The sequence below is a fragment of the Malus domestica genome, chromosome 04, assembly GCF_042453785.1.
Source record: "Malus domestica chromosome 04, GDT2T_hap1".
Classification (NCBI taxonomy): Eukaryota; Viridiplantae; Streptophyta; class Magnoliopsida; order Rosales; family Rosaceae; genus Malus; species Malus domestica.
This window is the reverse complement of record NC_091664.1, coordinates 1,504,360-1,517,124: the sequence shown is the minus strand read 5'-3', so window position 1 is coordinate 1,517,124 and position 12,765 is coordinate 1,504,360. Positions and strand designations below refer to the sequence as shown.

The 12,765-nt window shown below is 35.9% G+C and overlaps 1 protein-coding gene across 1 annotated transcript; it reads left to right on the top strand.

Annotated features, from left to right (window-relative positions):
* Positions 1 to 2,290: 2,290 nt before the first annotated feature.
* Positions 2,291 to 3,598, top strand: LOC103429289 (protein Rf1, mitochondrial-like). Its single transcript, XM_070820918.1, has one exon. The coding sequence runs from the start codon at positions 2,291 to 2,293 to the stop codon at positions 3,596 to 3,598; it is 1,308 nt and encodes a 435-aa protein (XP_070677019.1).
* The last annotated feature ends 9,167 nt before the right edge of the window (positions 3,599 to 12,765 follow it).

The window sequence follows — 12,765 nt, the reverse complement described above, 5'->3', positions numbered from 1 at the left end:
TCAACACTACAAGAAACGATCCTCGCTAGATCTTCTTTGTGAGGATCCTGGGAATCCTCCAATCACATTCGTTTATCGTACATCGTACAACCAGTTTTTGTCAAGTGTTGTTTATATTCAATTTTAAATAATAAAAATTACAATGATTTTTGACCGCACGAAGTACGATGAACGGATGTGATTTGAGAATCCCTGAGATCTTCACAAAGAGAGTCTGGCGAGGATTCTCATTCCACCACTACTATCAATACCTCCACTACTACCAAAGACGAATATATATAGTATCAGAGCAAGTTGTCCCACATGTGAAGCCAAATGGTCACACGTGCTCCACGTCACTTCCATTGTGTTGTCAAAGTGTTAGGCTTCAAAATTCGTCATACATGAGGGGGCGTGTTGAAAATAAGTTCCGGGAAGATAGATTAGCCCCCGACAAGATTCAAACTCACGTCGTCATGCAATGACACCACATATTTTCACCTGCGTGATAAATGGCCACTTACTCATGTGCATGAGATAGTTTTATTTTGTATTTTTATAGTTTTTTTTCTTTTTAATTAAGTTGTATTCCTTAAAAAAATAAAAAAAATAGAGCGGTATTTAAGAACTTTTTAAAAGCTTCACCTTTTTTTTTTTTTGTGGCAACCAAAACTTCACCTTTTTAGTCCTATATAGATATATAGGGCGTGTTTGTTTGCCCTCGTTAAAGTTCACTGGATTGGACTACTTTGCTAAGACTACTAATCCCGTGTTTGGTGCAAGCTGGACTAAACTTAAATGGGATTAAGTCAGACTCGTTCCGACTATGAGCTTCACTAAGTCGTCCTAGTGAGACCCCCCAAAAACCATGGGATTGCTAATCCCGTCTCCAACATCGTTTGCACACCTTGTCGTCTGCAACTCCTGCTCCTTTACTCCCTGTGTAGATCTGAAAACCACCCCCACCCACTGCCTAAATCTCAAAATCCAACATCTAAAATTCCCCCAAAAGCACATGCAGACGAATCTCCCGAACAAATTCAAAACAAAAACGCAAAATCACCAAAAAATCCCGAGATTTTCTGAGAAAATCAGAGGAGGCGTTGGGTGGTGAGCTCTGATGAATCCTCTGCATAAGGAAAAAAGGGAGAGGTTAGGGAGAGAGTGGATGGTGGAAAAGAGGGGATGGGAGCGAGATGGGTGGTGGAAAATAGAGAGATGTATACGGAGAGTGGAAGAGAACTCTAGAAAAATGGTGAACCAGATAAAAAGAGGGAGAAGGGAGGGATAGAGTACCAGAGGAAAGAGGAATGGGCCAGTGATATGCTTGGAAAAAAAATACTGGCCATTAGATTGTTTATAGAAACAAGTAAAATGATAGATTAATAATAAAATATTATTAAATAGAGATTAAATAATATAGTATCTAAATTTAATAGTTATCCTGCTTATTAGTCTGACACTGCACTAAACGCTTCACTAAGTCAGTCCAGTTTAGTCTAGTCTAAGCCAGTCCAGTTTAGTTCATGAAGCTAGTCCAGTTCAAGATAATCCGGTGCAACAAACGCATCCATAGATTATAACACTCTGTAAATACATGTTGCATATTTTATGTCATGAGCATAAGGGTAGTGTTTTTCGGAATACAGAATTAGGGTTTGAAACAAGAACCAATTGAAGTCAGTTTCTTTTCAATTGCAGCTTGATTCCAGAGAAGGATTGAAATTCATGGGATTTCATGAACTGGGCTGAATCTGTGGAAGATGAAGATAAAGGTGATAACCACGAGACTTCCTAACTCAACAGGTACTCCTTCATTCATTTTTACCTTTCTGCACAAAAAAGATGGATTTCATTCCGCTGCTGGTAATGCTAATGCTACTAGTACAGTTAGATTTAAACAAACACATTTGGAATCGGACAATTTGATCCAAACTCGATGCAAATATGGAAAAATTGGGAAAGATGAAGCATTGGGTTACTTCGATTCCATGATTCAAACCAAACCCTTGCCCTCTATTTGGACTTTCAATTGTTTGTTTGGGGCACTCTCCAAGATGAAGGAGTATTCTGCTGTGGTTTCTATGTGTAAACAGTTGATGGGTTGCGCTCAATTCCGACCTGATGTCTGTACAATGAATATTTTTCTGAATTGCTTGTGCCGTCTGAACCGGGTGGACTTGGGTTTCTCTGTTTTAGCAACTACCCTTAAATATGGTCTTCAACCCGATGCTCATTCTATAAGTATTTTACTTCACGGACTTTGCAAGTACAGTTCCTGGGACGAGGCAATGAAATCACTTATGCTACCATGATCAATGGGTTATGCAAGGCTGGGAAAACTTCTAAGGCACTAGAGATACTAATGAAGATGTGGGAAGATGGAAGGTTCAAGCCCAACCAAGAATGCTACAATCCAATCATTGATAGCCTCTGTAAAGAAAGACGAATAGACGAGGCCTTGACCCTATTTCGAGATATGATCAGCAAAAGTGTTGTACCGAATGTTTTCAATTATAACACATTGATTCATGGGTTATGCAACACGAGTCGCTGGGAAGAAGTGCTCTCTCTTTTGGAAGCAATGGAAGATCAAGGAGTCAAGCCAGATGTTTTAACCTACACCGCTCTAATTTATGCATTGTGCCAATTGGGGAGGTTGGAAAAAGCCAAGAGCTTCTTGATTTGCATGCTTAACAGTGGAATTTCACCCAATGTATACACATATAATGTTCTTATCAGCGGTCTTTGCAAGGAAGAAAGAATTCAAGAAGCGCTTGCTCTATTTGAAAAGATGACAATGAGAGGCATAAAGCCTGATGTTGTCACTTTTAATTGCTTGATTTCTACTTCATGCAAGTCTGGTAACTGGGAGGAAGTTATGAGTTTATTTAAAACCATGATTGGTTATGGAGCCTTGCCTGATATTGTTACATATAATTCTGTACTGGATGCTTTATGCAAGGAAGGGAAGACAGCAGAGGCACTGAATCTTGTGGAAGAAATGATCCATAGAGGGGAAAAGCCTGATGTTGTGACTTACAACTCCTTAATTAATGGATTGTGCCGTACAGCTCAATGGGAAGAAGCTACAAGGGTGTTTAATAGAATGCTGGATGAAGGTGTTGCCCCAGATGTTATCACTTACAACAGTTTAATCAATGGCATGTGCCGTACAGCTCAATGGGAAGAAGCCACAAGGTTGTTTGATGATATGGTAGGCCGGGGACTCTTGCCTGATACCGTTACTTTGGTAATACTTTTGGATGCTATCTACAAAGGTGGGATGACAGAAGAGACTCACAAAATATTTGAGGCAACAATTGAATACGGTATGAAACTCAGCACAATAACTTGCAGTATGCTGGTTAGTGAACATTGTTTGCAGGGCAGAATGGATAAGGCGAAGGTGGTGTTGAACTTAATGGTGATTATGGGTTATGCGCCTGATATTGCTTCCTATAAAACCTTGGTCAACGGCTATATAAACGTTAACAGAATCGGTGAAGCTTTGAGGCTTGTTAAAGAAATGATCCAAATAGGATTGATGCCTGATCTGGAAATGCAACGAACTTTGGGGCGTTTTCGTCGTAAAAGCCATGTTGGATTAGCAGGGTAATGCTCAAATTGTCCAACATATATATAGTTGTATCCTAATTGTTGGCATTGTTGATGTACCTTAAACACAACCAGCTATATGATGTTTTATACAATCTGCAAACATTCGGTTGACTCATCCTGTGGAAACATTTCTGTGGCCTTTTAAATGCTTAGCAAGATGGAATTCTATTCCATTAACTGAAGATGGTATAACAGGATCTTGTTTTGTAGATACCATATGCTCCAAGTAGCATTAAAGCATTGGGGTTCCACCTATATACAATTATGCAATTCCACTATTTCGATTCATTTTTATAACTCAACTGATAATCAAACAAGGTGCGTTCTCAATCAGAAGATATGACATTTAAGTTTTCTCGTATAAAACCTTTTGGTGATTAAATCGAACATCCAAAATCATATCAATCAATCAATTTATATAGTTCACCAAAAGCATGAATGTTGAAGCAAAACAACACAAAAAAAAAAAAAAAAAAAAAGTTGATCTTATGGATCATAACTAATAGAGTAAATTGTAGCAATAGCCCTTCTATTTTAATCAAATTGGAGTAATGGTCCTTCAACTAAAAATCCATTACCATTGGTCCCTCAACTTATCAAAATGTGTAGCTATAGTCATTTTCATCAATTTCGTCAAAATTTTGTCAAAATAAGTTATGTTGGAATGACCATTTATACAATTAGGGTCCCTCAACTCATCAAAGTGTGTAATTATGGTCCTTTTCTTCAACTACGTCAAAATTTTGTCAAAACGAGTTATGTTGGAATGACCATTGCTACAATTTGGTTAAAGTTAAGGGACAATTTCTCCAGTTGAATTAAAGTTAAGGGACCAATAGTAATGAATTTTTAGTTGAGGGACCATAGCTGCACGTTTTGATGAGTTGAGGGACCAATGGTAATGAATTTTTAGTTGAGGGACCATTGCTTCAATTGAGTTAAAGTTAAAGAATCATAACTACAATTTACTCTAACTAATATTCATCATTCCAAAAATAGATTAAACAAGAAATTCCACAATATAAATTTGACATTGAAAATCCAAAATAAAATCAAAAATAAAATCAAAATAATAAAAGTACATAGTTATAGTGTAGGTTTCTCTCCTAGCCTAGCTATGGAGATTAGTTTTCCGTACACGAAAATCACAAAGAATTCTAAGAATTGAAAACTAACAGAAGAAAAACAGGAGAGAGCGTTAAAATGGAGCCAAATCCTTGCTTAAACACAAGAGAGAGATGAGAGGAATCGTATATCAATGGCCTTCTTGGACGCGTTGAAGAATGTGAAGTCGGGGTCGTCAAGTTTACTTCGGTATAGTTCACCAGTTTCTGGAAATAACAAGGACCACCCAGAGGTGAAATTCTCCCAAATTTTCATTTAATCCCAGCTAAAACTTCACACAGAGGTTCAGAGATTTACCCAGTAGTCGATTAGGAACTATGATGCACGGATACTTCTGTTTGGTCCCGTATCCGTATTGGATACTTGATCGGATACGATACTTACCCGATACTCTCGGATACTTATCCGACATGTATCCTGGTTGATGGACAAGAATTTGACTTGATGGATACGCGTATCCTACATTTAGGATACACATATCCGTCTTTTAGAATACATTTACACTTTTAAAAAAAGGTAATAAGGCAGAGAAAATTAATAGGAGATATCTATAATTGAAAGTTACTGAATACAAAAGCTCCCTCTAATTAAAACCATGATACGACTCTCACACTTCTATTGTATAAAGATGATTAAATTTCGAACTTTTTTTTCTCTTATAACTCAAATGTACTTGAATTTAAATGATGAATTATGTTTTAAAATGTATATTTTTATTAATATATACATTTTTATTTGCCGTATCCTTGACATATCTTACCTTAATTTTTTAGAGATTTTCCGTATCGTTGTATCTGTATTCGTATCCTTGCTTCATAGATTAGGAATGAATTGGTCTTTGACTAGTTGCAATGGCACTGGCGATGGCTTCTTTGGTTTCTGAGCAGAAAATACAGAGCATGCATTAGCTCCAGTCCTTCGAATTTAACTTGAAATTAACATGCAGAGGTTTAGAGCACGAATAAACAGGTTTAAACCTCACCAAATTCAGTCCCAACCGAAAGAGAAATGAAATGAGAACACTGCTAGAATTCGAAGCCGAGGCTGGGCATGCAAGTTCAGAGTATAATCGAGTTAAAGCACATGTTTTCAAGCTCAAAATTCGAAGAAACAGAGTGTGTTCGAAACTTAGAGAGAGAATGAGTGTTTTCAGAATTTGGGAAGGGAGACACGGGAAAGAAAGGAAAAGGAGGGAGAAGTGGGGTGTGGGTCCCACGGTCACACAAAAACTCACCACAAAATAATAAAATAATATAAATATCTAAAATAGTAATTTTGTAAAGTAATTTCGGGATGAAAATCGTAACATTTGAGACGGGTTATTACATATTTTTATCATTGGGATAAATGATCATTTACTCATCTGCGTGAATGAGGTTGTTTTATTTTGTATTTTTATAGTTTTTATCTTTTTAATTAAGTTGTATTACTTAAAAAGAATTAAAAAATAGAGCGGTATTTAAGAACTTTTTAAGAACTTCACCTTTTTAGTCTTATACAGACATATAGATTATGGGGGCATTTTTGCTTACCACCATAAATTATAGTGTATGCTCATCATACTTCTAATCAATTGACACGTGTCATTTCACTTAATCTTAGTTAATTTTTTTTCAAAATTGAAAAACTAACATTTAATGTGAAAGTTAACTAAGATTAAGTGAAATGACACGTGTCAATTAATTAAAAGTATGATGAGCATACATTATAGTTTATGATGGTGAGCAAAATTGCTCCCAACATTGTGTAAATACATCTTGCATATTTTATGTCATCAGCATAAGGGTGTTGTTTTTCAGAATACAGAATTAGGGTTTCAAACAAGAACCAATTGAAGTCAGTTTCTTTTCAATTGCAGCTTGATTCCAGAGAAGGATTGAAATTCATGGGATTTCATGAACTGGGCTGAATCTGTGGAAGATGAAGATAAAGGTGATAACCACGAGACTTCCTAACTCAACAGGTAATCCTTCCTTCGTTTTTACCTTTCTGCACAAAAAAGTTGGATTTCATTCCGTTGCTGGTAATGCTAATGCTACTAGTACAAATAGATTTAAACAAGGGGCGGTAGACAACAAAGGAGAAACACCTAAAATCTAAAAAATTAGGAGCACTTGACGCTGAAGGGACCGAAGAAAAAAAAAGAAAAAAAAAAAACAAAGGACGGATTCTTTAGTACACATAAGAATCCTAGATTCGGCGTGAGCCATACATAGCTTAGCACCCTCAAAACAAATCTTGTTTCGTAGATACCATATGCTTTCTTTGTTAGTTTGTCTTCCTCTTCTTGCCACTTGTGGGTACTTGTTGTAATGTTATTTGGAGTTAATGTTGATGCTAGTTGGTCTGCTTCTACACAGAATGGCTTTGTGGGGATTGTCATTAGGGGTTCGATGGGTCGCTTCGTGGCAGCGGCACGGTTTGCGGTTCAGGCTAAATCGGTTGCCTTGGCAGAAGCTCTAGCTCTTTTGCGTGGCTGTGAGCTTGCACTTGCTTTGGGATACCGTTGGGTAATCATTGAATGTGATTCTAAAAGTTCGATTTCATCTTTATCCACTTCATTGGAAAATGGTAGATGGGAAGCCTTTCCTACCTTATCGGTTGTTAAGCGGGTTGGAGAGTTTTTTCAGGAGCTGCTGCAGCGCCGCTGCTTTTCGTCTCCTCTGTGCTGTCTGGTTCTGCTCTGCGCGCAGCAGAGCTGCATTCAAATTCCCAGTAGAAAAATCCCAGCAATCAGCACACACCGGGCCACTGTTTGGCCCTTTGCTACCGCGCCAGCCATCTCCACGGTGGGCTGCCTATTGTACAGGAGGGCAAGTCATGCGCGAGGAAGAAGAACAGAAAAGAAAAGTTGTTCTAAAAATATCTTGAACCGGACGACGTCGTTTCAGCACTCCTTTTAAATGAAACTTTCCGTTTTGTTACTTTTTCTTCTATCCTTCTTTTGTTGTTTTTCTCTGTTTTTCCTTTCCTTTTTTTTTTTGTTTTTTTTCCTTTTATCTTTTTTCCGTTTGACTTGGTTCCTTTGTTTTTGGTTAAATGGTTTGCCTTGGTCTCTCGTTCTTTTGGTTTGATCTTCTGATTGGTCCCTAATTATACTTTAAAAACATAAGTGCTTCAATGAAATATTTTAGATAAACTATACCCACAAAATACCACATAAAATAAGACTTTCAATACTAAAATTACCTTAATGTTGTTAATACAATATGGAAGAGGTTATTTCATACTCAAATTTGTATTTTTTTTTTCTAGCCATCACTATTTTCAATGAATTTCCGATGTGAATTTGAGGACTTGTTTCATGTTTCAAGTAATATGAAAATCAATGGAAATGGTTTGAAATTTTTTTAGTTTTAACCAAAAGAACAAAAATGTGTTGTAAGAGAATAGTATTAAGAGTGACTTTTTAGAGTATCAACAGTACCAGGAGTGTTTCGTTATAAGACTCCCTAATTTAAATCCATCTGGGCTTCTGCCTAGATCTCACCTAGGCACCTAGCTGCTAGGTTCTAATCCGCTATTTGACTAGTGCTTAACATTTTTTAGGATCTAATCCTAGCCAATTTAAGATTCTTACATTGACTTTGATATTTTTGCTTACAAACGCTTTGGTGGAGAGATTATTTTCTGCTATGAATATTGACTCAAAACTTTGCACTCTCCAATGAAAGCAACCGATTCAATTGAACATTGCACTCTTTTAAATTTCGCCCCTCCCCTCGGCAAATCCTGGCTTCGCCACTGGATTACCTTATCCCCCTTGATGTTTTTTGTTGGGACAGTTGAAGGGGAGACATGGGAACTTGGTTCTTGTGTCTTTCTTCTTATCCCCTTTGCTGCTTTGTTTTGTTTGCGTGGTTTGCGTGTTAGCCTTGCTTTAGGCTTTCTTTGTAGTTCTCTAGCTTTTGTGCCCTGATAATATATATCTAGTTTTCAAAAAAAAAAAAAAAAAAAAAAAAACCAACAAAGAAAACATTTGAAAAATGAATATCCAAATAACCACATTCTGCATAATGTGATGTAACTTCTAGAAGAAAAATTCAATGCAAAATTAACGCATTGGGGTTCTGCCTATATACAAAGGCTTTTTATATGAGTGCTACTAGACTCACCCCAGTGTCCTATTTTTCCACCCACATGATAATCTCACCCACCATAGAAAATTTAAAAAGTAAAATATTATTTCCCCACCCACCATTATTCCCAAAATAACCATAATATATATTTTTTTAAATAACTCTGATATATCTTTAAATAATATTATAAATAAATAAATAAAAATATAAAAAATGAAAGAAAATGCAAGACCTAAGAGCTAGACATTCATCATCTCCTTCACACCTAATGCCGCAAAAACCCCGGATCCCCAAACCACTCTTCTTCCTCCTTTTTTTTTTGTCAAAACCGCAGATCTCACACCCAATTCTCTTTTTTCTCTATTGAAGTTTCTCGCCTTCATCTAGCACACGCCCATTCCTTCCTCCAACATTTCCGTCGATTCTAACCCAAATCTTTCCCAACCTCTTTCCACCAAAGATATCACATCCCACCCACCATTATTTATTTATTATTTTAGTACTGAATTAAATAGGGGTTTAAGAGTCTTCTTTTAAAAGGATAAATATGTTATTAACATTTTTATTAAATGGTGGGTGGGGAAATAAGACACCGGGGTGGGAATATCACCACTCTTTTATATTAACATCCCACAAAATGTTGAATGAACCCCACATTAAAATTTAATATTAAATGACTTATTTACGCCACTATACAATGACAATTTCAACCTTATTAGGTTTTAAAAAATAAAAATTTCTAAATACACCCCAAATCACTTTCAAGGTATTATTTATCTTTTCAATTATCAAAACCCTCACACCCTCCATTGTTAAACAGAACTCTAACCAATGAAATTACAAATATGTTGATCGAGAAAAATTGTTTTTGACGAATGAAACACAAAATCGATGTTTCGGAAGCTTCACATGAGGTAAGACTTCATATTTTTCATTGTTTTAGTGATTTCGACGACATCGATAATTATTTAATCTTGCGTTTGTTGCATTATTTAAACTTCTATATTCATATTCATCTTTTAAGGATCACAAGGATTACATGAAGAACAAACATTATAATCATAATTGAAGGATCAATACCAGTCCGCTGTAAGGGCCGCCACCCTTGTGGACTTTGCCCATACAAGAGGTTTGTCCCGAGAAACGTAACTAGTGTTGGCGGGGGGCTTTCGATTGGTTTGTTTGTTTTGTGGGCAGTATGATAACTCATGCGGGCATGATAGGTTGTGTCACATCCTGGGCCCGTTCCACCACCGTAACATGATATTGTCCGCTTTGGGCTTACCATTTCCTTATGGTTTTATTTTTATGAACTCACGAGCAACTTCCCAATAGATTTTCCTTGGTTCTTGTGCTAAATAAAGATGGATTACTTTGTTCCCCTTGATGTTTTTGTTGGGGCAGTTGAAGGGGAGACGCGAGAACTTGGTTCTTGCGTCTTTCTTCTTATCCCCTTTTCTGCTTTGTTTTGTTTGTGTGGTTTGCGTGTTAGCCTTGCTTTAGGTTTTTCTTCGTAGTTCTCTGACTTTTGTGCCTTGGTAATATATCTCCAGTTTTCAAAAGAAAAAAACAAGGAAAGCATTTGAAAAAAGAATATCCAAATTAGGGGTGGGTTCGGTTTAAATCGATTCGGTTTTTTGCCAAAACCGAAATTTCGGTTCGATTCGGTTCGGTTCAAATTTTTTTCGGTTTTTTCGGTTCGGTTTCGGTTTTTTTTCAAAAAATGAAAAAAAATTTGAAATCTTAAATTTTAACGTATCCAACACAATCATAACATAAATATTCCAACTAGACTTAAAGATAATGAAAATAAACATTTAAAGTTCAACTAGAATTATAACATAAAGGTTTTTTTTTTAATATTTTGGGTTTAAAGTTTAACTGTAAATAGATTTCTTTTTAGACGATGATGATGGAGTACGACCTTATTCATTCCTCTCTTTCTCACTCTCTCTCTCTCTCTCTCTCTCTCTCTCTCTCTCTCTCTCTCTCTCTCTCTCTCTCTCTCTCTATATATATATATATATATATATATATATACATGTATTCTTCACTAGCAATAAGATAAACATTCTATAATATACTATTTATTTTGATTATTGTCTAGGTAACAATTTTTGATATTTTCTTTATCTTTATGGTCCGGATTTTTTATATCCATATATGTGGTTACATAATATAATTAGGAAAACTAATGAAAAGGGCTTGAAAACTTTAAGTTTTAATGATAAGGACAAAATAAAGGGTAAAGTGAATAGTACCAGGATTGACTTTTTAGTGTAAAAATGTGGTTTTTCGTTAAAGTGAACAGTACCGGGTGCTTTTCGTTAAAGTTCCCAATATAATTTCTACATTCTGTGTTTAGCTTCTACCACCAGCAAATTTTGAAGAGGTGTACATCAATATTTTTGAATATATTGATATACTTTTCAAAATTGTTAGGCCACGGAAGCTACTATACTTGGCCATAGGTGAGAAAGTTTGAATTTTGTTTTTGATCTCGTAGTGTTTAATAAACTCATGAAACTTTTATACGCTGTTTGTTTTCCCTAATCAACTGCAGTGCAGTTGAGATATGTGTTCTTATATATGTGTTGCACTTAATGATATAAACTAGAAATATTGCATGTAATGGTATAAGTTCTAATTTTTGTTGTAGATGGAGAAGCTGAGAAGACAATTTGAATTGGAAAGCAAACAAGTCCTACCAAAGTAGCAGTCCGAAGTATCATATTCTAATATAATAAAATCAAATAATTAAATAAATAAAATTTAAAAAATATTAATTTAATTATTTCGGTTCGGTTTCTAGACCACCAAAACCGAACCGAACCAAAAGAGTTCGGTTCGGTTCGGTTTTTTCAATTCGGTTCGGTTCGGTTTTTTTGGTTTTTTGAACCCACCCCTAATCCAAATAACCACATTCTGCATAATGTGATGGAACTTCTAGAAGAAAAATTCAATGCAACATTAAAGCATTTGGGTTCTGCCTATATACAATAACTTTTTATATTAACATCCCACAAAATGTTGAATGAACCCCACATTAGAATTTAAGAGTGTTGCTATCCCCACTCCGATGTCTTATTTCTCCACCCACTCCAAATTAAATATTTTGTTTACAAATTTATCCTCTTGCAAAATGACTTTGAAGGACCTAAACAAAAAAGGATTTTGACAAAGTAAGACCTAAAAAAATTCAATTTGAATATATATATATATATAAATAAAAATAAAAAGTTTAGAAAAAAAAAGGAGGAAGAATACTATCAGAACCATGCCCAGATCGTTGTCCCCTACATCCCCTTCCATTATTTTTCCTCTTCTTCTTCCATATCCATTGAGACAACCATTGTTTTAGTATTGGTGCTCCCCGCCTTCCTCCACTTCTTTCATGCGAAGATAAATCTCACGGCGAAAACACTCACTACGAACCCACAAACCTGTTATTTGCACGCCGGCCTTCTGCAGATCCGGGAAGAGGCGACATGCGCAACTCCTCCATATGAGCAACCCGACTGGAACGTGTCGCCTGTTCCATGCGCCGTGCACGCGACATCTTCTCTCATCCAGACCCAACCCACAACAACCTTCTCCAGCTAGGATACAAAATGAGATCTCAAGTTTTCCATTGGTATCACCAAAAAATTTCCATTGCCCAATTCATGATTTTTTTTTTCCACAAATCATGAGTAGATTAAACTAAATAATTGTTATTTTATCTTTTATTTATTGTTAGGAATTTAAAATATTAAGGTTATTTTAGGAATAAAGGTGGGTGTAGAGATAGTATGTCATTGTTTTTACTTTTAATAGTGGGTGACAAAATAAGTGGGGTGGGAAGATAAGAAAAGGGGTTGGGCTTAGTAGCACTCAAATTTAATATTAAATGACTTATTTACCCCACTATACAATGACAATTTCAACCTTATTAGGTTTTAAGAAAATAAAAATTTCTAAA

Bases quoted from the DNA above. Each gene is read 5' to 3' on its own strand.
- LOC103429289 (XM_070820918.1), top strand. From the start codon at position 2,291: ATGATCAATGGGTTATGCAAGGCTGGGAAAACTTCTAAGGCACTAGAG.